This window comes from Anolis sagrei, chromosome 3 (assembly GCF_037176765.1).
Source record: "Anolis sagrei isolate rAnoSag1 chromosome 3, rAnoSag1.mat, whole genome shotgun sequence".
Classification (NCBI taxonomy): Eukaryota; Metazoa; Chordata; class Lepidosauria; order Squamata; family Dactyloidae; genus Anolis; species Anolis sagrei.
Window position 1 is genome coordinate 217,765,977 of NC_090023.1, and position 26,108 is coordinate 217,792,084.

General features: G+C 44.2%; 2 protein-coding genes across 3 annotated transcripts; one reads left to right on the forward strand and one right to left on the reverse strand.

The window, feature by feature from the left end:
- Nucleotides 1-959: 959 nt before the first annotated feature.
- EXOSC1 (exosome component 1) lies at nt 960-9,408 on the reverse strand. Its single transcript, XM_060768230.2, has 8 exons — nt 9,307-9,408; nt 4,594-4,709; nt 4,258-4,332; nt 2,826-2,914; nt 2,323-2,356; nt 1,829-1,879; nt 1,645-1,729; nt 960-1,305 (listed from the first exon to the last, which is right to left on the reverse strand). Exons 1-8 carry the CDS (start codon nt 9,332-9,334, stop codon nt 1,199-1,201), a joined length of 585 nt encoding a protein of 194 aa, XP_060624213.1. The 5' UTR covers nt 9,335-9,408; the 3' UTR covers nt 960-1,198.
- A 38-nt stretch (nt 9,409-9,446) lies between these two features.
- Nucleotides 9,447-26,064, forward strand: ZDHHC16 (zinc finger DHHC-type palmitoyltransferase 16). Of its 2 annotated transcripts, XM_060768228.2 has the most exons (11): nt 9,447-9,619; nt 17,067-17,319; nt 18,402-18,596; nt 19,277-19,368; nt 22,381-22,409; nt 22,932-23,065; nt 23,257-23,304; nt 23,738-23,823; nt 24,056-24,179; nt 24,657-24,727; nt 25,531-26,064. In XM_060768228.2, the coding sequence occupies exons 2-11, from the start codon at nt 17,083-17,085 to the stop codon at nt 25,643-25,645; spliced, it is 1,131 nt and encodes a 376-aa protein (XP_060624211.1). In that variant the 5' UTR covers nt 9,447-9,619; nt 17,067-17,082; the 3' UTR covers nt 25,646-26,064. The 2 variants fall into 2 exon arrangements, with proteins under 2 accessions (XP_060624211.1, XP_060624212.1); XM_060768229.2 differs by lacking the exon at nt 23,257-23,304 and having other exon boundaries at nt 9,449-9,619.
- The last annotated feature ends 44 nt before the right edge of the window (nt 26,065-26,108 follow it).

Genomic DNA, 26,108 nt, shown 5'->3' on the forward strand with positions numbered 1-26,108 from the left:
GGGTGAGCTCCCGTTTGTCAGCTCCAGCTTCCCATGTGGGGACATGAGAGAAATCTCCCACAGGATGGTAAAACATCCAGGCGTTCCCTGAGCAACTTCCTTGCAGACAGTCAATTCCCTCACACCAGAAACAACTTGCAGTTTCTCAAGTCACTCCTGACATGAAAAAAAAGTACTGGCTGTTAAATCCAAATATTCACCTATAGATCATCTCAATGCCACTGTCTATGCATTGTAGATAACTGTCCCATTAAGGGTATCTTCAGAGTCCCTACAGAACAGAAGTGGGCAACTGTTGGGGGTAAATGATCTACACTGGCCTTTTAAGGAAACTTTTGAAGACCTTACACTGCTGTGACATCCCTTGGAAAAAAAATGAAATATTTTCTGTTCACAAGTATTCAGGAAACAACTAAAAACCTCTAGAAGGCCATTCTTTCCTCACTCCCTTCATACAGCGATACATCCTACAGAAGGGACATCCTTTGTGGGGCATTATGACCATGTGTAAATCACTAGCATAGACAGAAGATGTAACCATTTGAAATTAGAGATGGAACTATACATATTACCTATGAATAACTTGGACAAAAATATAATAATACAATAATTTCAATATCAATTTTCTAAATTGCAGATCAATTAGCTATTTGTTGAGTGTGCATGCTGGTTGTGACCATATAAATGGCCTGTAAGGAAACTCACTGTTGAGCAATGATAAACATGTAGAAATATGTAAAGACTGGCTGGTCGGTACAGTGTAAGGATATATTAGACCAACGCTATTCTCTTCAGCAGCAGTTTAACTTCAATACATTGGTGCCTTAAAATGCCTCTTATCACCATGAAATCTTTGGTCCTGGGAAAAATGAAACATTATACAGCTCAGAAAGTAAAAAATAAAACCCTTTAGATTGCCTCTCTGTCGTTTCTAGACCAAGTTATGACTCAAGGTAGTATCCAGAGGGATTATGAGAAAAGTTTATTGCTTTACAAAACGGTACAAAACTGGAAGAAATAGCCTGTAGTCAAAGCCTCATTCAGTCCAGAGGCAAGAGCAAAGAGATGTTGCTAGAGTCCTAGCTCTGGCTTTGCATCCTTATTTCCAGCAACAGCTGAGGAGTTGAGTTTTTCTTGCTCCTGGCATGGAGTTACATCTTTGTCTATTAGCTGTGCAACTTAATAGATGCAGTAACCACTATGTTTGCAGAAACTGGGGCTGTACCCGGGCTACCTTGCGCAGCTCCTTGCCATGTGTACTGGGACACTGCATTTCACACCAGCTGATTGGAACCATCTGTACACCTGAGACAGAAAACAGAAATCAGTATTTACACTATACTTTCCCTGGAAAACATTCCTCTCCACTCAGTGAAAATAATTTGCGAATTTCTTTACCAGTGCCTGTCCTGTCATTCAGCAACTCTGCTTCCAGAAAACTGAGCACACATCACCAACTCCCCATTTCAACTTACAGAGAATTTACTATATATTCTAAATATCTACCTTTAATCAAAAACAACGTTAGATGTTGCACAGCACTTGCTCGTTGGCCACATTAGAAGCTTGAGCCCTTGGAAATGCCATCACATATAACACCTTTCAGCATTGCCTTCAACCTTTTTGGAACAAGAGTGCTCTTACCTGCTTCACTATGAGCCACCACAACCCCCAATTCATTCTCTGCTGTGGTCAATAAGTAGTTGGATTGTGCATCACCTAAAGAGATCTAACCCAGTAGGATGAATTAAGGGAAACAGCATGAATATCTCCATTCCTATTCACAATTTCAAGCTAGGACATGAAGGTAACAACAGAGAAAGGATACAACTTTAGCCAAAACGATATCTCCAGGGCGAAAACTTTTGTAAACCTCTACCTGCCATCAAGTCAGTAGTAGCAAGAGTGGGGGAGAAAAAAAAGAATGGTCAGTTCTGGGACAATTTCAAGACACGGATAATATAGGAGATGAGTGAGGTGAAACAAGGCCTATTCGAATATAAAATGTTGAACGGCAGTTCACAGCAGCCCTGATCAGCAAAATCAACAGTGAGGAAAGGCTGTTGCACTGCAACTGGAAGTTCATGTTTCCACTCCTGTGCTAGGGCAAACTTTGTCCAAAAAGGACAATTACTGTCGTTCTTTCCCTGCAAACCAATAATAGCAGGATTGCTAAAAAGATCCTTGTCTCAACAACATTTTAACCTTCTGAAATAGTAATTAAGGAAAGAGATTTATTAGCATCAGGATGAAATGCTCTGATCTGTGCATCAGCTTTCTTTTCTCTCATCACATGAGAGATCAAGTGTTTATTCCACTGACCTTGTCTTTCTCTGTAGCTCGAATATCCTCCCTCCTGTAATGGGAGAAGAGAAGGTGAGACCTAACCTGCCATCTCTCTTCTCCATAAGACAAATTACTTTATGTGCCACAATTGATCTGGTGCAGGAAAAATTAGCTAGCTAGAGAGCCAATGTGGTGGAATAGTTTGAATATTGAACTATGGTTCAGGAGACCAGAATAGAAATGGAAACCCACTGAACATGTAGCATTCTCTGAGCCTCAAAGGAAGGCAAAGGCAACCCCCCCACCCCGAACAAATCCTACCAAGAAAAGTCTATTATGATTTTCCCAAGTCATCAATGATTTGACAGCACCAAACAAGAAATTTGACACCAATAGAACAATTTTTTGAGCAATTTATCACTAACTATTTAATTCTCAGAAGCCTTCACATGCTAATAACAATAGTTTCTGGTTTAATCTACCATTGCTAACACCACAGCTATTGCAATGCTCAGAAAATGCCACCAACCACGACTTACCTGATTGTTCCACGGAATGGGGATTTCAGTGGTGAAGAGCCAACGTACAAGATGTGCACCTTTGCAAAACGAGAGTTAATACTGCAAACCTGGACAGAGTTGGGCAAGAAAAGGGTATAAGGTTATGGCTGCGAATTTAATATGCTTAATTTGAAACAGAGTGAATATGAGGATCCAGCAACACTAATATCTCCATTACTTTACTAGCCTGAAAATATTACTGGTATAGGGTTCAGTAATGGCTATGGTTTCAGGCATTCACGGGGCTTAAAATGTATTCCTTGTGGATAATGGTGGAACTTCTGTATGCATACTCAAGCTGTATAACAACTTATAGCGCCTTTTACATCCATCCAAGTACTAACAAGGCCTGATCCTGTTTAGCTTCCATGATCACACAAGATCTGGTGCCTTATTAAGGCCTTTTTCCTTTCACTTCTAGCAGATATAAAGGGGAAATATCCTCCAGGATTCTGTGAGGCCTTCTAGAGCTTATAGAAAATTGTGAGCTTAACAGGGTGAGCCTTGGTTATAAATACAAAGAGAGACAATTCTACCCTTATGCAATAGCTGGAATTCATATGTCCTGTTGTAACTTTGGTCTTTAAAAACACACCAGTAGTTGAATGAAGGATAATTCTTTCTTGCCTAGTGTTGCACTCTAGCACTGGAACACCCTCTCACTCAGAACCATACCAGTCCAGTAATTCAATCTAAAATGTTTATTAAAGCAAGTAGATAAAAAGGGAAAAGGGCAATTCCAAAAGGATCCGTAGAACAGAAAATACTAAAGACCAGTATTCTAAAAATGAAAAGGAACTTCAGGAGAATAGAGAATACAAAAGTGCAGTAATCAAAAAATGACAAGGAACATAAAGCCCAGGAAACCAAAATCCACAGCAGTGCTACAGACATAAATCCGTGAACATGAAAACTGGAGCTTTTCCAAGGTAAACTCTTCAAGAAGCACAGGAACAGAAAACATGAGAATACTTGAACCAATAATTTTAGAGCAGACACAGGAGAACGATCTCCTCTGAGAGGTCTAAACCAAACCACTTAATTTAAGCTCTCTAAGACAACCATGACATCATGTATGACACACCTGGACTTCAGCGTCTTATCTCGAATTCTCTGTGAATATCTAGTTTGCCTGTTTTTAAGTCCCTACATTCTCAGATCTAATCAAAGTTCCCGTGAAACCTACCCATCGGCCCAAAGCCATTTCTCTAGGGAACTGGTATTTTCATTTCCTGTTGCCTGGGAATGAGCTGAAGAATCCCAAACGTGAGCCTCTACTGCCTGCAATTCTTTCCGATCACTCACAGACTCCTCACTTTGAACCCCATCCTCCCCCTCATCCTCTGAAAATTCAGAAAAATCCTCTGATGCTTGCCAGACTACAACACGTAACTAGAACAGCTGATATTACCTTGCATGTCACTGTGGCTCCCACATCAGGCAAAAGTTGAGACTCCACATCCCTCATCACAGAGATAACAGGGAGCTGAAGGGGAGCAAATATTATAGTTTTTTAATTACTCGCTCAGTGCATTGCTTCAGCATGTCAAAGTTCCTTCTAGATTTCTAGTTGATCACTTACATATTCTTCTCAATCAGTTTGGCACTTTCCCCCACCTTGTGAATTGGTCCCTCTCCTTTCTGTCTCCCCACTGATGAATTGATCCAACTCACATAAAACTATTCAGGAACTGCAACCCTCAGCTCCAACCACCAGACTGCTACTAAGTGAGTGTTTGATCCTCACCGTGCCATTTTCACTTTTCCTCACAAGACAACCAGCCAAAGAGGCAAAGATAAAACCATGACGTGTGTAGGTGCCACTCCCAGGAATTCCTTCTTCTAAGCTACACAGTCGTTCTCCTGTGAAATAAAAGAAAAGTCAAAAGATGCCCAGGTTAGAAACTTTAGTCATTCCCTGCCTGAGACATACAATTGTCTACTCATTCCTCAGACAGTTATGTGGCAAATTGAAACACAAGCTGGAAGAACAGGAAGAATAGGAGCATAGTGTCTAGATCTAAGGAAGTCATGCTACCCCTCTATTCTGCTTTGGTTAGACCACATCTGGAATATTGTGTCCAATTCTGGGCACCACAATTCAAGAGAGATATTGACAAGCTGGAAAGTGTCCAGAGGAGGGCGACTAAAATGATCAAGGGTCTGGAGAACAAGCCCTATGAGGAGCGGCTTAGGGAACTGGGCATGTTTAGCCTGAAGAAGAGAAGGCTGAGAGGAGATATGATAGCCATGTATAAATATGTGAGAGGAAGCCACAGGGAGGAGGGAGCAAGCTTGTTTTCTGCTTCCTTGGAGACTAGGACACGGAACAATGGCTTCAAACTACAAGAAAGGAGATTCCATCTGAACATTAGGAAGAACTTCCTGACTGTGAGAGCCGTTCAGCAGTGGAACTCTCTGCCCCGGAGTGTGGTGGAGGCTCCTTCCTTGGAAGCTTTTAAACAGAGGCTGGATGGCCATCTGTCAGGGGTGATTTGAATGCAATATTCCTGCTTCTTGGCAGGGGGTTGGACTGGATGGCCCATGAGGTCTCTTCCAACTCTTTGATTCTATGATTCTATGATTCTATGATTCTATAAGAAATCTGCACTGTGAAACATTGTCTGCACACTGCTCCTTGCGTAGCATATAAGCTGCCTTAGTTCTGAGATTTCTGGTAGGCAGCAGGAGAAAGGTGGCCCATCTGAGGTACTTCCCAACATCTATTATTGACATCTGTGCTGTTAACAGGATAGTCACAGGAAAAAGTGTGCTACGTGCAATCTGTAGTGCTGTTCTCACTGACTGAACAGCACTGCAACATAATACATTTCTCCTCTTATTATACAATGACTTAGAACAACGTGGCCCAAGCAGCTGATTAAAGATAATTCCAGCTGCCATTGCTGTGACCTAGGAGAGAAAGAACAGAACCATAGAGTTAGAAGAAACCACAAGCGCCATCTAGTCCAATGTTTCTCAAACTGTGCTCCTCCAGGCATTGTGGGATTTCAGCTCCCAGAATTCCTAACAGCTGGTAAGCTGTCTGGGATTTCTGGGAGCTGAAATACAAAACACCTCGATGAGCACAGTTTGAGAAACACTGATCTAGTCCAACCCATGCTATGCAGGAACACACAATCAAAGCACTCCCAACAGATGGCCATCTAGCCACTGCTTAAAAACTTCAAGAGATGGAGATTCCACCATGGAAGAGACAGGCCCAGCCCAATCATGCCTAGGCCAACCAGCTGGTGAAAGGCCCTCTCTCTATCCCAACTGCCGCTGCTGTGATGTAACACAACTACAAAGGTAAGCACTCTATGCCCCTACATCTGGACACAGCTCTCTTTTCCACAGGCCACATGAGGCCACCCACCCACCTAAATGCTGGGCCACAGATCAGCCAAAACACTGAGTTCAATGGTTATTTAGGACTTCATCTTCCAGAAACCCCAGCCAACCAGACCAACTGCCACCAATTCTGGGAGTTGACGTCCACAATATTTGGAAGACCAAAGAATGGGAACGACTGGTCTAGTCCCAACAAAATCTCTGGGACTGGACCCATGAATTGTAGAATCACAGAGATGGAAGAGACCTAAAGGGCCATCCAATCCATCCCCCTGACATGCAAGAAAACACAATGAAAGCACCCCCAAGGGATGGCCATCCAGCCTCTGCTTTAAAACCTCCAGAGAAGGAGACTATCAGAATATATTCCACAACCGTACAGCTCTGACCATCAGGAAATTCTTCTGAATGTTTAGGTGGACTCTTTTTCTCCTGCAGTTTGAATCTACTGCTCCATGTCCTAATCTTTAGAGCAGCAGAAAAAACTTTTCTCCTCCTCAATGTGACATCTTTTCAAATATTTACACATGGTTCTCATGTCCTCTCAGCCTTCTTTTCCCCAAGCTAAACACACTCACATTCCTTAGTGGCTCCTCATAGGACTCGGTTTCCAAACCTTTGCTCACTTTGGTAGCCCTTCTCTGTGGACGCCTTATTTATTTATTTACTGTATTTTTACCCTGCTCTTTCTCACCCTGAAAGGGGACTCAGAGCAGCTTCCAAACTGGCAGTAATTACAAATATATACAAATACAATATACACCTACACTAAAATCAATACAAATTTTAAAAATAATAGAATATCTATTAAAAACCACATAAGATCCGAAGTCATAATCCAGAAGGCATTCCAATTGTGTTGCAATTACTTCACAGCTGCCTATTGCACTGACTTCTCCGAAAGCTTGGTCCCATAGCCAGGTTTTTAGTTTCTTTCTAAAGGTCCGGAGGGAGGGAGCTGATCTGATTTCACTGGGGCCCCTTCCCCACTGCCCCTTCATCCCAGGATATGATCCCAGATTATCTGTTTATCCTAGGTTATCTGGCAGTGTGGACTCATAATCCAGTTTAAAGCAGAAAACTTGGGATCTGATCCTGGGATAAAGGGCCTATCTGGAAGGGCCCTGGGAAGTGAGTTCCACAGCCGAGCCATCACTGAGAAGGCCCTGTCTCTCGTTCCCACCAGCCGCACCTGTGACGAAGGTGGGACCGAGAGCAGGGTCTCCCTAGAACAGTGGTAAACTGGTTGGGATTTCTGGGAGTTGTAGGCCAAAGCACCTGGGGACCCACAGGTTGAGAACCACTGCCCTAGAAGTAAGTAAGTAATGTTATTGATTAGCCCTTAGGCCATATCACAATAAGAAAGAAAACAACAAGGACTGAAAAGACCTTATCACACTCCACTTAGTAAGTTAAAATACGACACTTATAACAACACTGTAAATAAATATAAGACGTGATAAAACTGATAAACTTATCAAGATGAGTATATACATCATATTTCATTATCACCCCTACAATTTACCCCCAATCAGCCCTACATATGTGGTTCTCAGACGTATTGTTTTGCTTAAGTACAGAGCTGTTTTATATGTAATTTTTGGGTCTTGGTCACACATAAAGTATGTTGTTCTGATGTGAGATTCCCAATACATTCTCCGTTTGATATATGGACCAAGGTGGAAGTCTCAGCCCTAGAAGATCTTAACCTCCGAGGTGGTTCATAGAGGGAGATATGTTCAGACAGGTAGGCTGGGCCAGAACCTTCCAGCTTGTCAATATCTCTTTTCAATTATTATTACTTGGATTATTATTCCAAGTGAGGTCTGACTAAAGCAGAATAGAGGGGGGGGGGGGCTAGGACTTCCCTTGATCTCTACACCATTTTGGATTCTGATACCCTTTACGGCTCCGGCCCAGCGTACCTGTCCGAATGTATCTCCTTCTACGTCCCACCCTGGAGTTTAAGATCTGCTGAGGGGGCCCTGCTCTTGGCCCCACCGTTATCACAAGCGAGACTGGTGGGGATGAGAGACAGGGCCTTCTCGGTGGTGGCCCCTCACCTGTGGAATGCACTCCCCGGGGAAATTAGGACATCAACATCCCTCCTCTCCCTCAGGAAGAAGCTAAAAACCTGGATGTGGGACCTGGCCTTCGGGTAAGCTGGCAGATGGAAAAAGACAACCAAGAATGACCAGAGTAGGAAAGGACAATGACAATGCTAAATTGTTTACGGACTTGGATTTGGTGAACACTGACCACAAGATGTTTTTATTGTTGCTAGTATACTGTCTGATGGTTTTAATTAGTTATAACTGTGATATTATGTGGTAAATTTGTGTATTGTATATGGTATTGTATGTTGTAATTGTTAGGCATCGAATTGTGCCTTTTGTAAGCCACCCTGAGTCCCCCCTAGGGGGTTGAGAAGGGCGGGGTAGAAGCACCCCAAATAAATAAATAAATAAATCCTCTTATTGATGCAGCCTAGAATCGCATTGACTGTTTTAGTTGCTGCATCTCACTATTGACTCACATTCAGCGTGTGGTCGACTAAGACTTTTAGATGCCTTTCACATGTTTTCAAACCAGTTGTCACCCATCCTAAAGCATTTCATGTTTATTGCCCAGGTGTAAAAACCTTACATTTCTCCCTGATGGAATTCTTTCTAGTTTTGGCCCATCTCTCTAATCCAGGCATGGGCAAACTTGGGCCCTCCAGGTGTTTGGGACTTCAACTCCCACCATTCCTAACAGCCTCAGACCCCTTCCTTTTCCCCCTCAGCTGCTTAAGCGGCTGAGGGGGAAAAGGAAGGGGCCTGAGGCTGTTAGGAATGGTGGGAGTTGAAGTCCCAAACACCTGGAGGGCCTAAGTTTGCCTATGCCGACTCTAACCTGTTCAAAAGCCATTTTGGATCCTGATACAGACATTATACTCCTATTGATGCGGCCTAGAATGGCACTGGCCTTTTCAACAGCCAAAACATAGAAGTTACAATTTCCAGAAGGCTCTCTTCTCTCCCACGATGTCTCCATAAACTGAGGCCCCCTCCCACGTTTCGAAGACTCCGCCAATCCAATCCATTCCCCATTCTGGGTCACCCACCAGGGACGCAAAACCGCGCGGGCGCCATGACAGAAAGGCTCTCTCCACAGCCAGGCCTCCGAGCCTCCCATTGGCTACTCTCGTGGTCACGTGACTGCTTCGCCCCGGTTTGGGAGACGTCCGGGAGAGAGAGAGAGAAAAAATGTCGGAGGAAGAGTATTAGGCGCCGCGCGGGGCATGACGGGAATCGTAGTTCCATTCGGGACATGCAGCGTGCATGCGCGGACGGGGCTGTTAAAGGGAGGGTGGGAGAGAAGATGCTCAGGTGAGGCAGGAACCGGGAAGCGTCTGGGGCTGAGGATGGCAGGAACAGGTAAGCTCCGTGCCTTGGCCTCGTTGTGTTGCATGCTTTGAACCCTAAAGGAGAGAGTCTCCTTTGTTCCTCTCCATTGTTATTTTGGAGCTCGTCTTCCATAGCTAAGCCTTTGGCATCCCTCCACCCTTTCAATCACAAAGAGGAGGCTGTGATGATTTCTCTTCCTTCCTTCCCTTCATAATGACCTGGCTTTCCCCATATTAACCTCCAGCTTCTAAGAGGTTTTATGAATGGATGTGCAGTATTTTCTTCCTCCGGTTTGTGCAGCTACACTGTAGAATAAATGCGGTTTGATACCGCTTTAACTGCCCTGGCTCAGTGCTAGCTCTCTGCCAAAGAGTGCTGGTACTTCATCTAACTACAAACCCCTGGATTCCAATAGCATTGAGCCAGGGCAGTTAAAGTGGTGTCAAACTGTGTTAATTCTACAGTGTAGATTGCTCCAAGGGGGTATTTATTTATATATAACTAAACATCCCTTGCCACGCGTTGATGTGGCCCAGTCTGTGTATATGAGTTTTATGTGTGTGTATATATTTGTGTATGTGTTTATATATGTCTGTCTGCATATATATATATATATATATATATATATAAGCAGACAGACATATATACACAAACACACACATATATATGGTTTTGCGCATGGAAGTAACGTATTTTTATTTTCTATTTTTTGCTTTTTTAGTCTCTTCTGTTGTGTTTTTTAGTGTTTTTATGAGTGATGGTCACTCATTGGCCTGATACGTATATTGCAGGCATGGGCAAACTTGGGCCTTCCAGGTGTTTTGGACTTCAACTCCCACAATTCCTAACAGCCGGTAGGCTGTTAGGAATTGTGGGAGTTGAAGTCCAAAACACCTGGAGGGCCCAAGTTTGCCCATGCCTGGTATATTGTGTCCAAATTTGGTGTCAATTCATCCAGTGGTTTTTGAGTTCTGTTAATCCCACAAACGAACATTACATTTTTATTTATATAGACTACCCATCCCCTGCCACGCGTTGCTGTGGCCCACATGAGGGTTCTGTGTGGGAGGTCTGGCCCAAATCTATCGTTGGTGGGGTTCAAAATGCTCTGAGATTGTAGGTGAACTATAAATCCCAGGAACTACAACTCCCAAATGTCAAGATTCTATTTTCCCCAAACTCCACCAGTGTTCACATTTGGGCATATGGAGTGTTCGTGTAGAGTTTGGTCCAGATCCATCATTGTTTGAGTCCACAGTGATCTCTGGATGTAGGTGAACTACAACTCCAAAACCAAAGGACACTGCCCACCAAACCCTTTCAGTATTTTCTGTTGGTCATGGGAGTTCTGTGTGCCAAGTTTGGTTCAATTCTATCATTGGTGGGGTTCAGAATGCTCTGTGATTGTAGGTGAACTATAAATCCCAGCAACTACAACTCCCAAATGACAAAATCCATTTTTTGAGTGAAGGACATACATTGGGTTGTTAGGTGTCTTGTGTCCAAATTTGGTGTCAATTCGTCCAGTGGTTTTTGGGTTATGTTAATCCCACAAACGAACATTACATTTTTATTTCTATAGATATTGAGGTTTGATACTTTAACTGCCCTGGCTCAATGCTAGCTCTGTGACAAAGAGTGCTGCTGCTTTACCTGCCTGCAAATCCCAGGATTCCAATAGCATTGAGCCACGCAGTTAAAGTGGTGTCAAACTGCGTTAACTCTACAGTGTAGACTGTTTCAAGGGGGTGATGACTGGAGTTGTCCTGTTTCCCCTTCAGAAGGGATGAGGCTCTGATGGCATGGAGGGCATTCCTCCTCTGCTTGCAAGGAACCCATTAAGCCTCCCACGCATCCCCTGCTCCCTGGGAGCATCTCAGTGGTGATAATCTCCCCCTGTGACGCTGATGCTGCCATCTGGCAAAGGGGCTTCAAAAGTCACTGGTAATCTGTGCCCAGGAACCTTGCCAGCTCTGCCCAGCTGGCCGAAAGGGAGGGGATGACCTCTGGGAGCAACTGGGAAGACAATGCCTCTCTATCTGTCTGTGAGAGTGGATATTAATGTGCCACATATAGACAGTATGCTATGATTCCACCAGAGACAGGCTCACTGTACGGGGGAAGGTCTTACAGCCATAGAAAAGAATCTATAGGATTGCAAGAGACCACAAAAGGCCATTGAGTCTCTAACCCCATTTTGCCATGAAGGAGCACACAATCAAAGCACTCCCAACACATGGCCAGCCACCCTCTGCTTAGAATCATAGAATTGGAAGAGAGCTCGTGGGCCATCCAGTCCAACCCCCTGCCAAGAAGTAGGAAAATCGCATTTAAATCACCCCCGACAGATGCCCATCCAGCCTCTGTTTAAAAGCCTCCAAAGAAGGAGCCTCCACCACATTCCGGGGCAGAGAGTTCCACTGCTGGACAGTTCTCACAGTCAGAAAGTTCTTCCTCATGTTCAGGTGGAATAACTTTTCCTGCAAGTTGAAGCCAGGTCTTTTATCACCCAGTCTTTGTTTATTTACTTTATTTTTATTTGTTTATTTTATTATCCCACCTTTTTCCCAATATAGCGGGCATGGGCAAACGATGCCCCCCCAACACATTTTGAAGTCCAACTTCCATAATTCCTAACAGCTAGTAGGCTGTTAGGAATTGTGGGAGTTGAAGTCCAAAGCTCCTGGAGGACCGAAGTTTGCCCATGCCTGCAATAGAAGAACTCAAGCCAGCTAACAACAAATACAAAACAATGCCAATTGAAACAATGTAAAGGCACTGCTCCCAGACTCTTGAACTCCCTCCCTAGAGACACCTAGGGCCCTTCTGTACAGCCTATATCCCAAAATATCAAGGCAGAAAATCCCACAATATCTACTGGGTTATCTAAGGGCCTTTCCACACAGCTCTATATCCCAGAAGATGCAGGCAAAAAGTTCCACAATATCTGCTTTGAACTGGGTTCTCTGAGTCCACACTCAGATGATGTGGGATTTCCTGCCTTGATATTCTGGGATATAGGGCTGTGTGGAAGGGCCCTGAGTTCCCATTGCCATATATTCCAGTTCAAAGCAGAAAATGTGGGATTTTACTCAGCTGTGTGGAAGGGCCCCCAGTGACACCATCATTGCTTGCCTTTCATAAGCAGGTAAAACCTTTCCTCTTCCATTGTACATTTGTGGAATCGACGAGAGGCAGGCCCCCTTCCACACAGCTGTATAAAATTCACACTGAGCTGGATTATATGACAATGTAGACTCAGATAATCCAGTTCAAAGCAGATATTGTGGACTTTTTGGCTTGATATTCTGGGTTATATGGTTGTGTGGAAGGACCTGCAGGCTGCTGAATGAGATTTTTGGGGAGCTGTGTAGTTTTAAATGTATTTTAATATTTGTTATGTTCCGTGATATAAGGATTTGATTGCATTTATAGTTTTTATATTCCTATTTTAATTAATGCATTTGTCCTGTTCTAATTGTACTGTGTCATGTTTGCTGTTAATTGCTTTGAGTCCCTATGTTGGGAGAAAGTCGGGATAAAACTAAAATTTATTTGGGGAGCAGGGTGAGTTCCTTCTGTTAGTTTCAGCTTCTGCCAACATAGCAGTTTGAAACCATGCAAATGTGAGTAGATCAATAGGTACTGCTCCGGTGGGAAGATAACGGGGCTCCATGTATTCAAGCCAGCCACATGACCTTGGACGCATCTATGGACAACTCCGGCTCTTCAGTTTAGAATTTGAGTGTTTTTGTTTTTTTTGTCATGTCAGGAGCGACTTGAGAAACTGCAAGTTGCTTCTGGTGTGAGAGAATTGGCCGTCTGTAAGGACGTTGCCCAGGGGACGCCCGGATGAATTAATGTTTTTATCATCCTTGTGGGAGGCTTCACTTATGTCCCCGCATGACGAGCTGGAGCTGATAGAGGGAGCTCATCCGCCCCTCCCCGGATTCAAACCAGTCTTCAGTCCTGTCGGCACAGGGGTTTAACCCACTGTGCCACCAGGGGCTCCATAGAAATGAAGATGAGCACCACTTAATGTCAAGGGGAAGCCTTTATCTTTTATGTACTCAGATATATACATACATAATTAATCTTGTGTCATTAAAACCATTAAACATTAAAATGCATTAAAACTCTGCACACAACTCTAAAATCCAAATCTCATCATCTCCAAGAGCCCATCATTCATCAGTCCATATATGCCCAAAGGCAGGTACTTTTTAACCTGCCTGCACAAGCCAAGCAGGAATGGGCCCTAAGGAGGGAATTCCAGAGTCTGGGAGCAGCCACTGAAAAGGCCCTCTCCTTTCTTCCCACCAAACAAGCTAGGAAAAGTGGTGGGACAAAGAGAAGGCCACCTCCATGTGATTGTGATTTTGATAGATTCATAAAGAGTGATACTGTCTTTCAAATAACCTAGACCCAAGTTGTTTGATCTATGTGAGTGTGTGCTTTCAAATTACTTGTCAGCTTATGGTGACCCCGTGAATTTCATAGGGTTTTCCTAGACAAGGACTGCTCAGAAGTGGTTTTGCCCGTTCCTTTGTTCACCCGACATACGATCTGCAGCACCTGGTATTAATTGGTGGGCTGCCATCAAAGTACTAACCAGGGCTGACTCTGCTTAGTTTCCAAGATCAGACACAATCTGGGACCTTTAGATAATTAGGCTTGTCTTATTTCAGTCCCTAGTAATTAACCTGAGATCCTTAATTTTGTCTCTACGTTTTCCATCAAAAGAAAACTAATTACATGGCCCAGATAGTTAAATATATTAGAGATCATTATCCGAGACTTTGCCTGTCCTCTTAGACATTTTCTAGGTTTACGCATCGGGCTGCTTGACCAAAGCAGGGAATCGGTGCCCAACTGGCATGCCCAGAAATTTGAGTTTGTGCAGTTAGGCAACTAAGGCCCCTTCTACATTGCCATATAATCCAGATCATCAAAACAGATGATTCAGATTGTCTGCTTTGAACTGGATTATATGAGTCTACACTGCCATATAATTCAGTTCAAAGAAGATAATATGGATTATCTACTTTGATAATCTGGATTATATAGCAGTGTAGAAGGGGTCTAAGAAGACCCAGACCTAGGCTGACCCTTGAATGTATATACAGTGTTCCCTCGCTACTTCGCAGTTCACTTTTAGTGGACTCGCTGTTTCGCGGGTTTTTGAAAATATTAATAAAAAATCTATATAAATAAAAATGTAATGTTCGTTTGTGGGATTAACATAACTCAAAAACCACTGGATGAATTGACACCAAATTTGGACACAAGACACCTAACAACCCAATGTATGTCCTTCACTAAAAAAAAATGATTTTGTCATTTGGGAGTTGTAGTTCCTGGAATTTATAGTTCACCTACAATCAAAGAGCATTCTGAATCCCACCAACGATGGAATTGAACCAAACTTGGCACACAGTTCTATGACCAACAGAAAATACTGGAAGGGTTTGGTGGGCAGTGTCCTTTGGTTTTGGAGTTGTAGTTCACCTACATCCAGAAAGCACTGTGGACTCAAACAATGATGGATCTGGACAAAACTCTACACAAATACTCAATATGCCCAAATGTGAACACTGGTGGAGTTTGGGGAAAATAGAATCTTGACATTTGGGAGTTGTATTTGCTGGGATTTATAGTTTACCTACAATCACAGAACATTCTGAACCCCACCAACGATAGAATTGGGCCAAACCTCCCACACAGAACCCCCATGACCACCAGAGTAGGCCACAGCAACGCGTGGCAGGGAGTGGCTAGTAAAATATATAAAATAATATAAAAATATAAAAATTAATATGGCGTCCCTACTTCGTGGATTTTCACTTATTGCGGGTGGTCCTGGAACGGAACCCCCGTGATAAGTGAGGGAACATTGTACATGTTTGAAAGACATTAAACACCTTTTTGAACAGAGCAGAACTTGATAGGATGCAGGGTGGCTGTGAGTGTTGTTTGGATAAGGTTCGCTGGTACAGTAAGATTAACTGGAGAGTGGAAGTCATTGTTGCTGCAGAGAAATCTGTTAAGTTAAAGATGCATAGTTTTTAAATATATTTTGATCCCTGGGAACGTAGAGTGATGTTCCCTCTCAGGACTCTTTGTCCTGTCCCTGCTTCATCACCCCTGTTCTGGGGTTTTCCTTTCTTTGGTTTACCAACCTCGAGGGGCTCCCAGGGTCACACTCTTGGTTAATATTAATTGACCAAGATCAGCTTTCTCTGGCGCTGATCAAGCTCAGGTTCCTCCTGGCTTTTAGATTAGTTGCAGCTGATCCTGAACTCCTGCAAGCAGGTAAGTGCCATTGTGCAGCCTGTCTCTCTTCTTTCGTAAGAATTAGGCTTTAATTCTGAGTGGATTTAAGGTTTGTTTTCCTCATCTAAATAATTCCCAACCTAAAAATATTCGGAGATGAAAGGAAGGATGCAAGCAAAATTTCAGCCCTGCCCCTATATGATAGTAAACGTAAAGGTTTCCCCTTGATATTAAGTCTAGTAGTGTCCGACTCTGGGGGGTGGTTCTCATCTCCATTTCTAAACTGAAGAGCCAGCATTGTCCATAAACACCTGCTAGGTCATGTGCCGACATGACTGCACAGAGTGCTGTTATCTTCCTGCCTGAGTGGTACCTATTGATCTACTCACATTTGCATGTTTCCGAACTGCTAGGTTGGCAGAAGCTGGGGCTAACAATGGGAGTTCACCTCACTCCGTGGATCCGAACCACTGACCTTTTGGTCAGCAAGTGCTACAGCTCAGCGGTGTAAACCACTGCGCCATGGTGCCCCCTCCCTATATGATAGTCATGTGCATTTTAGAATTACTTATTCTCTACTACTCACAATCTTGCTGGGTTTCTATAAGTCATGTGACATTCAGGAAAGGAAAGCTAAATGCAGCCCTTGAAAGTGTACCCCTTTGGTATTTGAGGGTGGTGGTGCAGTGGGTTAAAGCACTGAGCTGATGAGCTTGTTGATCGAAAGGTCACAGGTTCGATTCCGGGGAGCGCCGTGAGCTTCCACTGTCAGCCCTAGTTTCTGCCAACCTAGCAGTTCGAAAACATGCAAATGTGAGTAGATCAATAGGTACCGCTCCGGCGGGAAGGTAACAGCGCTCCATACAGTCATGCCGGCCACATGACCTTGGAGGTGTCTACGGACAACGCTGGCTCTTCGGCTTAGAAATAGAGATGAGCACCACACCCCAGAGTCAGACATGACTGGACTTAATGTCGGGGGACTACCTTTACCTTTTTACTGGTGGTCTGGCAAGTGTTGTGCCCTTTAATCTCATTTTACATGAAGTCTTCCTTTTCCTTCTGGAGTGACAAAAAAGGATTATGAGTAAAGTCACAGGATTACTACATCCCTAAATCACATGGAGATGGAAAAATGGGTTCCTCATTGATTTGCCTATCCTCCCTGTGCAATGCATGCTAATGTAACTTCCTCTCTTCCCAGGCTTTGAGTGGCAGGGATGAGGAGCCGCCAGCGCATGTACTCTGCTGTCATGCGCTTTTTCCTGAAATGCCTGCGGATAGGTCAGCGGCGCCGGTTTTGGCTGACCCGGCACGTCCAACAGCTGTGGCTGTATGGCCGTCTCTGCATGCGCTCCTTGGTCTACAATTCCTTTGCTGATGGTGACACCGCTCTTGATGCCCTCTTTGAACCCATCTATTGGCTGGTGGATCATGTCACCCGGTGGTTTGGTGTGGTGAGTATCTAGGAAACATAATGGAACTTAGAGCCAGCCCAAGGGCAATTCCTTGAACAGAAGATGAGTTGATTCTTACTTCACCATTGTGGAAAGGACAGCACATTCTACCACTCCTAAGGACAGTTCATCTCAAGCTTTCTGATGTGGGGGATTGGCCATTTCTACACGGTACATTTTGTGATAATTGGGCATATTTTTTTTCCTGGAAACTCACCAGGGACCAGCAGCCAGTGGCTCATATACTGGCAGTACATGAACTACCATTTTGAACAATATTGGCTTAGGAAGCACATACCAAGCGCCTTACCACCATTCCCTGCCATTTAGCACATAGCTTCATGAAATGACTGCTTCTCTTTGCCTTACTGATAGAGCCAGCCCAATGTTAGAAGTGGCCCTGGCTTCAAGCCAGATAGGAACCCATAACATTTCAGATTCCAAGAGAAGCAAGCAGCATTGGGGAGGGAATCCATATCAAACATCTGAGGTTTGATATGTTGTCGAAGGCTTTCATGGCCAGAATCATTCAATCGCTGAGAGTTTTCTGGGCTGTATGGACATGTTCCAGAAGCATTCTCTCCTGACTTTTGCCCACATCTATGGCAGGCATCCTTAGAGCAAGCTTGTTTTCTGCTGTCCTAGAGTCTAGGATGCAGAACAATGGCTTCAAACTACAGGAAAGGAGATTCCATCTGAACATTAGGAAGAATTTCCTGACTGAGAGAACTGTTCAGCAATGTAACTCTCCGCCCCGGAGTGTGGTGGAGGCTCCTTCTTTGGAGGCTTTTAAACAGAGGCTGGATGGCCATCTGTCGGGGGTGCTTTGAATGCAATTTTCCTGCCTCTTGGCAGGGGATTGGACTGGATGGCCCATGAGGTCTCTTCCAACTCTATGATTCTATGATTCCCTCTCACAACTTCTGAGGTTGCCTGCCATAGATGTGGGTGAAACATCAGGAGAGAATGCTTCTGGAACATGGCCGCACAGCCCAGAAAACTCATAGCAACCCAGTCTGAGGTTTGTTGTTGTTTTTTAAGTGCTTGTTGTGACTGAAAGCTTCTTCTCATCCTTCTGACAGGTGTTTGTGGCTCTCGTGATCACACTGACCAGCTCTGTGGTGGTCATAGTCTACGTCTGCCTCCTGCCACTCGTCCTGCAAACGTATCCCCTTCCCTGGGTCTTTTGGCATTTCATCTATGGCCACTGGAACCTGGTCATGATTGTCTTCCACTACTACATGGCCATTACTACACAGCCTGGTTGTCCCCCACAGGTAGGGCAGAAATTTTTGTATTTCTACTTTGCTTCAAACAAATACAGTGTTCCCTCACTTATCACAGGTGTTATGTTTCAGGACCACCCGCGAAAAGTGAAAATCCGTGAATAGGGACATATATAGTGTCCCTATTCACGGATTTTCACTTTTCGCGGGTGGTCCTGAAACGTAACACCCGCGATGAGGGAACACTGTGTGTGTGTGTGTGTGTGTGTGTGTGTAGTGTAGTGTAGTGTAGTGTAGTGTCGTGTCGTGTCGTGTCGTGTCGTGTCGTGTCCCTATTCACGGATTTTCACTTTTCGCGGCTGGTCCTGAAAAACGTAACACCCACAATAAGTGAGGGAACACTGTGTGTGTGTGTGTATATATATATATTGCCAGGAGGTGGGATTCAAACACTGCTCTGGGTAAGGGCAACCATTAATAAAATGGGAGGCAAAAACCCGCAAAACAGAGAGTGTGCAAAAAGCGAACCGCAAAGCAGTGAGGGAACACTGTACCTGAATTCAAAGCAGGGCTGCATGACATGACTTTGTCCATTCTATTATCTCACTGAAAATACCTATGCAAATTTTCATGGGTCAGAAGTGATGCATTGTCAATGAAGCCTGTGTATGTGAGAAGAGGACATCTTTAGAACAGAATGCTAAACAGCTACTGCTATTCCCTTCTCACAGCAGTCGAAGAGCGATGTTGTTGCTGTTTCCATCTGCAGGAAATGCATTTCGCCAAAGCCTGCCCGGACCCACCACTGCAGCATCTGCAACAAGTGGGTATTTCTCTTGTGACAATTTGAGATTTAAGGACCTTTTTGTGATTCCTTGTAATTTATTTTTAAAAAATTATATTGAAAGGAGTATGTGAAAATTTGAACTCCTTCTAAAGCAGAAGAAAAAAGGTAAAGGTTTCCCCTGACACTAAGTCTAGTCGAGTCTGTCTCTGGGGGGTGGTGCTCATCATCTCCATTTTTGAGCTGAAGAATCGGCATTGTCCATAGAAGCCTCCAAGGTCATGCGGCCAGCATGACTGCTTGGAGTGCTGTTACTTTCCCGCAGAAGTGGTACCTGTTGATCTACTCACGTTTGCATGTTTTCAAGCTGCTAGGTTGGCAGAAGCTGGGGCCAACAGCAGGAACTCACCTCACTCCCCGGATTCGAACCGCCAACTTTTGGTCAGCAAGTTCAGCTCAGTGGTTTAACCCGTTGCACCACTAGGGGGCCCTTCTAAAGCATAACTAATGCTTAAATTCCTATTGCACGAAGCAGACTTCAACTATGGATATGAACATTCATAGTTGTCTAATGCTACCTTTCAGTCACGTTGCCTGGGTGATTTATGGAAAAGAAGTCATTTAATTCATTTGACTCATTACTTCCTATCCCGTTAGGCAACAGCACTTTCCAATTTCGGGCCAAGATTTTTCTAGCTCTGCTCTTGATCCTTTTAACCGGAGAGCTTAGTTTGCCTCTGGGCCGTTCTGCACGCAACGCATGAGCTGAGTTGTCCTCCTTCCTCCCCCACAGAGCGCAATGGACAGATCTCAGTTCTTGTTTCTCCATCAAATTCTGGGAGTATCTAGTGACAGATGGTAATTATGTTTATCTCCCACAGTTCCACGTGTAGACTGCCATGTAGTTCTAGATGCAGAATCCCGTGTCTAGCTATGATTCCCAATAATTTGCTAATCAGGATGGGAAACTTTTTTTAAAAACCAGAGAATTGAATCCCTTTCGAAGAGGCTGAGAGGGTGGCAAGAACTGAAGCAGTGAATGCAGCCAATATTAGTGTGTCTTCTGATTTTCACAATCCCTTTCTGTATACTTTTTCCTTATATAAAATAAGTTGCTCATATCTGAATATTTTAGTTACTTCATGTAATGCGTACTTTTTGGAGTATGGCTTGAGAGTTTCCTTGTGATGTAAAATTTAGATGTTATTGTTTTAAACATAGGCTCAATGGGGTCTCTTTAGCCACATTAAATTATCATAGAATCATAGAATTGGAAAAGACCTCGTGGGCCATCCAGTCCAACCCCCTGCCAAGAAGCAGGAAAATAGCATTCAAAGCAGCCCTGACAGATGGCCATCCAGCCTCTGTTTAAAAGCTTCCAAAGGAGGAGCCTCCACCACTCTCCAGGGCAGAGAGTTCAACTGCTGAACACCTCTCTCAGTCAGGAAGTTCTTCCTAATGTTCAGATGGAATCTCCTTTCTTTGAAGCCATTGTTCTGCGTCCTAGCCTCCAGAGCAACAGAAAACAAGCCTGCTCCCTCCTTCCTGTGGCATTCCCTCACATATTTATAATGTCTCCTCTCATCCTTCTCTTCTGCAGGTTAAACATGTCCAACTCTTTAAGCCACTCCTCACAGGGCTTGTTCTTCAGACCCTTGATCATTTGTCATCCTCCTGTGGACACATTCCAGCTTGTCAACATCTCTCAAGCACAACAGACACACAATATCATGCACATGATTAAATTGTGTGCATGCTATTGTATGCCCATTATGCTTGGGTCCTAGAGTGTAATCCCCATTTTGCTCTTTTCAGATAAAAAGATATCAGCATAGCTTTTTCCCAGAACAAGTTCTGCAATGAAATGGAAAATGAGCATAAGCAGAGTTGCATGGGAGGAAAAATATCCTGATTTTGTGCCCTAAATAAATGAGGAAGTATGTTTAGTTTGCATGGGCATATTTTTCATCATTTCTGCTGCTCTTAGAATTAAAACAAAGGATTGCAGAGATCATGAAAGCTTAGGAAGACTGCTTTTGTGTGCTCTGCTCACTTCAAAAATCTTTGCTTTTTCCATACCCTTCTTTTTATCTTGCCTGCTATTTTTCCACTGTGTTTTTTAAAATTAAAAAACCAACATAAATATTGGTATACCACAAAAGCATACGGTATATTTACAAATTACATGCTGGCCTTACCTTACACTGTGAACCCACAGTGCTCTCTGGATGTAGGTGAACTACAACTCCAAAACTCAAGGTGAATGCCCATCAAACCTTTCCAGTATTTTTTTGTTGGTCATGGGAGTTCTATGTGCCAAGCTTGGTTCTTTTCCATCATTGGGGGAGTTCAGAGTGCTCTTTGATTGTAGGCTAACTTTAAATTCCAGAAACTACAACTCGCAAATGACAACATCAGTCCCCACCCACCAGGGTTCAAATTTGGGCATATTGGGTATTTGTGACAAATTTGGTCCAGCAAATGAAAATCCATCCTGAATATCAGATATTTTACATGAAGATTCATAACAGTAGCAAAATTACAGTTGTGAAGTAGTAACAAAAATAGTTTATGGTTGGGGGGTCACCATGACATGAGGAACTGTATTAAGGGGTTGCAGCTTTAGAGAGGTTGAGAAACACTGCACTAGTACACGAAACCCACTGGGTAACCTTGGCAAAGCCACACTCTTAGAAGAAGGCAAAGGCAACCCGACCTCTGACCAATTCTTGTGACAAGTTTGCCACCTCATTGCCATGAGTCAAAATGGCTTGAGGGCACAGAAAAACAATAATCCATATGTAAGTTATTGAAAGGGGCAATATGAGCTTGTATTCCTATCAGTGAGTAACTAATACCTAGCTGTCCCCCAAAGAGCTTCCAGCAGGTCTCTTGCTTACTTGTACACTAATGTGTGGAGGGCTATTTCTTTTACATTGTGCTGCTTGCCTTATGCCCCGTGGCTGCCCCATTCTTTTGCTGCTCTACTTACACCACCTTGTCTTTCTGCATGCAATAAGGCTCAAAGTTGATGCTACTTCCCTCCTACAGGTGTATACTGAAGATGGACCATCACTGCCGTATCCTTCCACAGGCCATTAGGATTTGTTTAGTGTCTCTATTGCAGGGCAGCTTATTTCAGGAGTCCTAGGTGTCTTTATGGAAAGTATGGGATCACTAGACACTAACAGACTAAAATAAGTAGCCTGCTATGTCAGAAAGAGTTTTCTGTTTATCTTCTTCAAAGAACATTTCTGTCAATATTATGAGGATAAACAAAAGCATTTCTGCTTCAGCCTGAAAGGGAAATAGTTCTATGACCAGCATTCCTTTTCCTTCCACCTGTGCAGTATATCTTTCCAATTTGATGGCTTTGGACTTTAAAGTGTGCCCAATCAAGTAGTAGATCTAATTTGAGGGAAGCAGATCCTCAAGATGAGGGGTATTGCGTGTTGGTAGCCTTTCAGGATGACATAGATGGAAGTTAGACTGAGCCAGTTGCTTCCATCGGTGGAATTTAATGTGGGAACTCCAGAACTGTTGCAAAGCGAGGAAGGTTAGCTTTTTGCCCAGAATTACTGACCTTTAACTCCATGAGACAGCATGGCTGAACAACTGCGTGGGGCACTTCAACCATCGCTACTTCTTCTCCTTCATGCTGTTCATGACCATGGGCTGCATCTACAGCAGTGTCAGCGGTTGGGACCTGTTCTGGGAGGCCTACGCGGCCATTGAGGTGAGGTTCCCTGCCGAGCTATGGCTATTGAGGCGCATGGGGCTGGTCTATCTGTCTCTCTCTGTGTGAGGAACATGGCTCTCCCTTTCTGGTCTTGACACCACACAAGGTGCTGACCTGTGTCAGAGAGAGGTATGTAGGCCAAGAAGAATTGAGTGTGTATAACTGGCGGCCTCTTTTCCATCCGATAGAAAATGAAACTACTTGACAAGGAGAGACTGCACGTGGCTGCCAATCAGGTGGGGTACCTGCTCCTCTGCTGCTCAAGCCAGGGAGAGGACAGAGCATGGTATGGGAGCTTTGGTGCTTTGTCCCAGGAAAGAATCTACAGCAGTAGTTGCAATGGCTCAGATTCCCTTTCCTGGGCAGAAATACTCCTTCCCTCTTCTCCACAAGGGAATACTGGAGCCCCATTTCAGCTGGCATCCAGTTATTTGCTGAATTTTGGAATGCCAGGAACAGATAGGGGACACAAGTACTGGGCCCCAGTACCCATGCTCTGTCCGTCACTGATTCATGATCATTGAGGTCCTTGTTACTTGGCAGGTGTAGTCTTGTCTGCTGTGCTGTCCATCCATTCATCTGCCCTTCAAAGCCTTCTGCGTCATCCTCATAACTGCCATGGCTGTCCTTTTGACCTCTGATCACTGCAACATTTGCTTTTCCTTGCAGACTTACTCTCAGACACCACCACCTACCTTCTCCTTCCGCCAGCGAGCTTTCCACAAGAGTATAGTGTATGCCTGGGTCCTTTGCAGGTAACTAATCTGTTTGGTTGATACTGCTTATGGGGAGAAAGGAGGACGACTGTCCAGACTGCTTTCTGAAGGCGGACAGTTCAACCTTCTTACTCAACTCTGTCCATCTGTCTTCTCCTCTATGCTTTGCAAAAGTCAACAGCCCAGAGCTTTCCCCAACTGACACTTTCTGAGCATTTGATAATTTTCTCCGCTCTTTGGCATTTTACAACTGTCCTCCTTCAATTTCCAGTTCAGTAGCCTTGGCTTTAGGTGCCCTCATGATCTGGCATTCTGTCCTCATCACGCGTGGCGAGACCAGCATTGAAAGACACATCAACCGGAAAGAAAAAAGAAGACTCAGATTGAAGGGCAAGGTGAGAAATCAGAGAATGAATTGACTGGGATGAGGCAAGGCAAAGTGACTGAGCTTATTTGTTTAGGGAAGGGTCCCATGAAAGTTTATTTATTTCATTGTGTGTAATACATGAGATTTGGAACAGATGAAGCTCCCACTCCGCCGGTAGATCTTGGGAAAAATACTTTGGAACTCAGAAGAGTTAAATCTCAAGAAGCTGATACTATCAAACACATGCAAATTACTTGGGACTACTGCTCTCAGAATCCCCCAGCCAGCATGGCCAGAAATTATACTGGGTGTGAAAATCGGAGCTGTAATTGCAAAGAATAACTCGGCTGTAAAACCTCAAAAGAGATTTTAAGAGTTTGCATTTATTGGATCAGCTGAATTATTCCATTCGTTGAATTGCATTTTGGGCTCTTTCAGTAAGGGATGCTACACAGTACAGAAAAATACTGCTGGAATAGGATTCTATTTTTCCTTTCCTTTATAGGTGTTTCGAAATCCATACAACTATGGCCCTCTAGGGAATTGGAAAGTTTTCCTGGGTTTGGAGACGCAAAGGTAAGAAACAGGAGGAACGAGAAGAAACTGGCTGGTGCATACTTTGGTGTGGTGAATAGACAAAGTGGTTGTAATTGGTTAAGCAGTTACAAGTATAGTAGAGCCTTGCTTATCTGACATAAATGGGCCAGCAGAACATCGGCTAAACGAAAATGTTGGATAATATGGAGTCTCCTACTGTTATCCGTCTGATGCGGCGCTAGACACCCAGAATACTAACAACAGGGGTTCAAAGGGTTAAGGAAAGGCAACACTTTGGGGCTAGAGAAGCCCAGCAGGAAGTGCCCGGATGCAGAAAGTGCCCGGATGCAAAAGAGAAGTGTAGAAATCAGAGGGAAGGAGGACACTTCTGCTTCCGGTCCTGCCTCTTTTTCCCCTTTCCTCCTTCCTCCTCCTCGTCTTGCCTTTTAAACTTATTGGGAATTGAGAGAGAGTTGGGGAGCACTCCTTTAATTGAAGGGGAAATTTTGGAAGAAAAGGGGGACGTCAGATAAGACGGAATGTCAGATAAGCGAGACTCTTCTGTATGTAGTTTTGGATTCCAAGTAATGGTGGAGCCTTCAAGGTTCTTTACAACACTTTAGGCCTTAGGTTATAAACACCTTTCTGCATGGCAGTGGTTCTCAACTTGTGGGTCCCCAGGTGTTTTGGCCTACAACTCCCAGAGATCCCAGCCAGTTTACCAGCTGTTAGGATTTCTGGGAGTTGAAGGCCAAAACATCTGGGGACCCACAGGTTGAGAACCATTGTTGTATGAGATCCTGCTCTCCAACAGTCATTCTGAAGGATCTGCTCCCTTCTAGGCACTGGTTTACTCGATTTCTGCTGCCATCTACCCACCCACCCTATGGTACTGGCCTGCATTGGGACACTCCACCCTGCGTAGCTGAACAGAAGGCTCCTCTGTTGGCGATCTGAGTTTAATAAGGAATGGATTACACCTACTGATGCAAGACTAAAGGCCACAGGTTGCTCTCACTGAGAAGCATAACAGAAAGTTCAGTGCCTGAAGTGACCTAATTCACTCTTGCTGGATCATCCGAAGTGAACTGCTTACTGCAACAGCCTTAGGAGGAAAGCTGAGGAACCCCCAGCTGCAGGCGGCTGAGGTGAAACCAGGATGTCTTGCTCACATCTGTTTTGTGTTTCTGCACACGATCCCTGCCTGAACCTCTAGGACAAAGTGGTGTTGTTCCCAATGGGATGATAGCATCTGCCCCCCGATCCTCATCCCCAAACTCATGGAGGTTGGCTGACATGCCAGGGTCCTGCTGCCACCCCTCTAAGGCAGGATTTTTTTTAAAAAAAAGATGTAGAAATAAAAGATGTTTTTAACATGTGCTGCCAATTCCTCTACAGGGAGAAAAGGGATGGGGTTATG

Excerpts from the sequence above, each read along its gene's own strand:
- EXOSC1 (XM_060768230.2), bottom strand. The coding sequence starts at position 9,334 with ATGGCGCCCGCGCGGTTTTGCGTCCCTG. Across the intron at positions 4,333-4,593 it reads GGAAAAGTGAAAATGGCACG|CTCCCTGTTATCTCTGTGAT; the intron begins GTGAGGATCAAA and ends GCTCCCCTTCAG. Across the intron at positions 1,730-1,828 it reads ATATCGTTTTGGCTAAAGTT|ATCTCTTTAGGTGATGCACA; the intron begins GTATCCTTTCTC and ends CTACTGGGTTAG.
- ZDHHC16 (XM_060768228.2), top strand. The coding sequence starts at position 17,083 with ATGAGGAGCCGCCAGCGCATGTACTCTGCTGTCATGCGCTTTTTCCTG. Across the intron at positions 18,597-19,276 it reads AGCCTGGTTGTCCCCCACAG|CAGTCGAAGAGCGATGTTGT; the intron begins GTAGGGCAGAAA and ends CCCTTCTCACAG. Across the intron at positions 24,728-25,530 it reads CTGGGTTTGGAGACGCAAAG|GCACTGGTTTACTCGATTTC; the intron begins GTAAGAAACAGG and ends GCTCCCTTCTAG.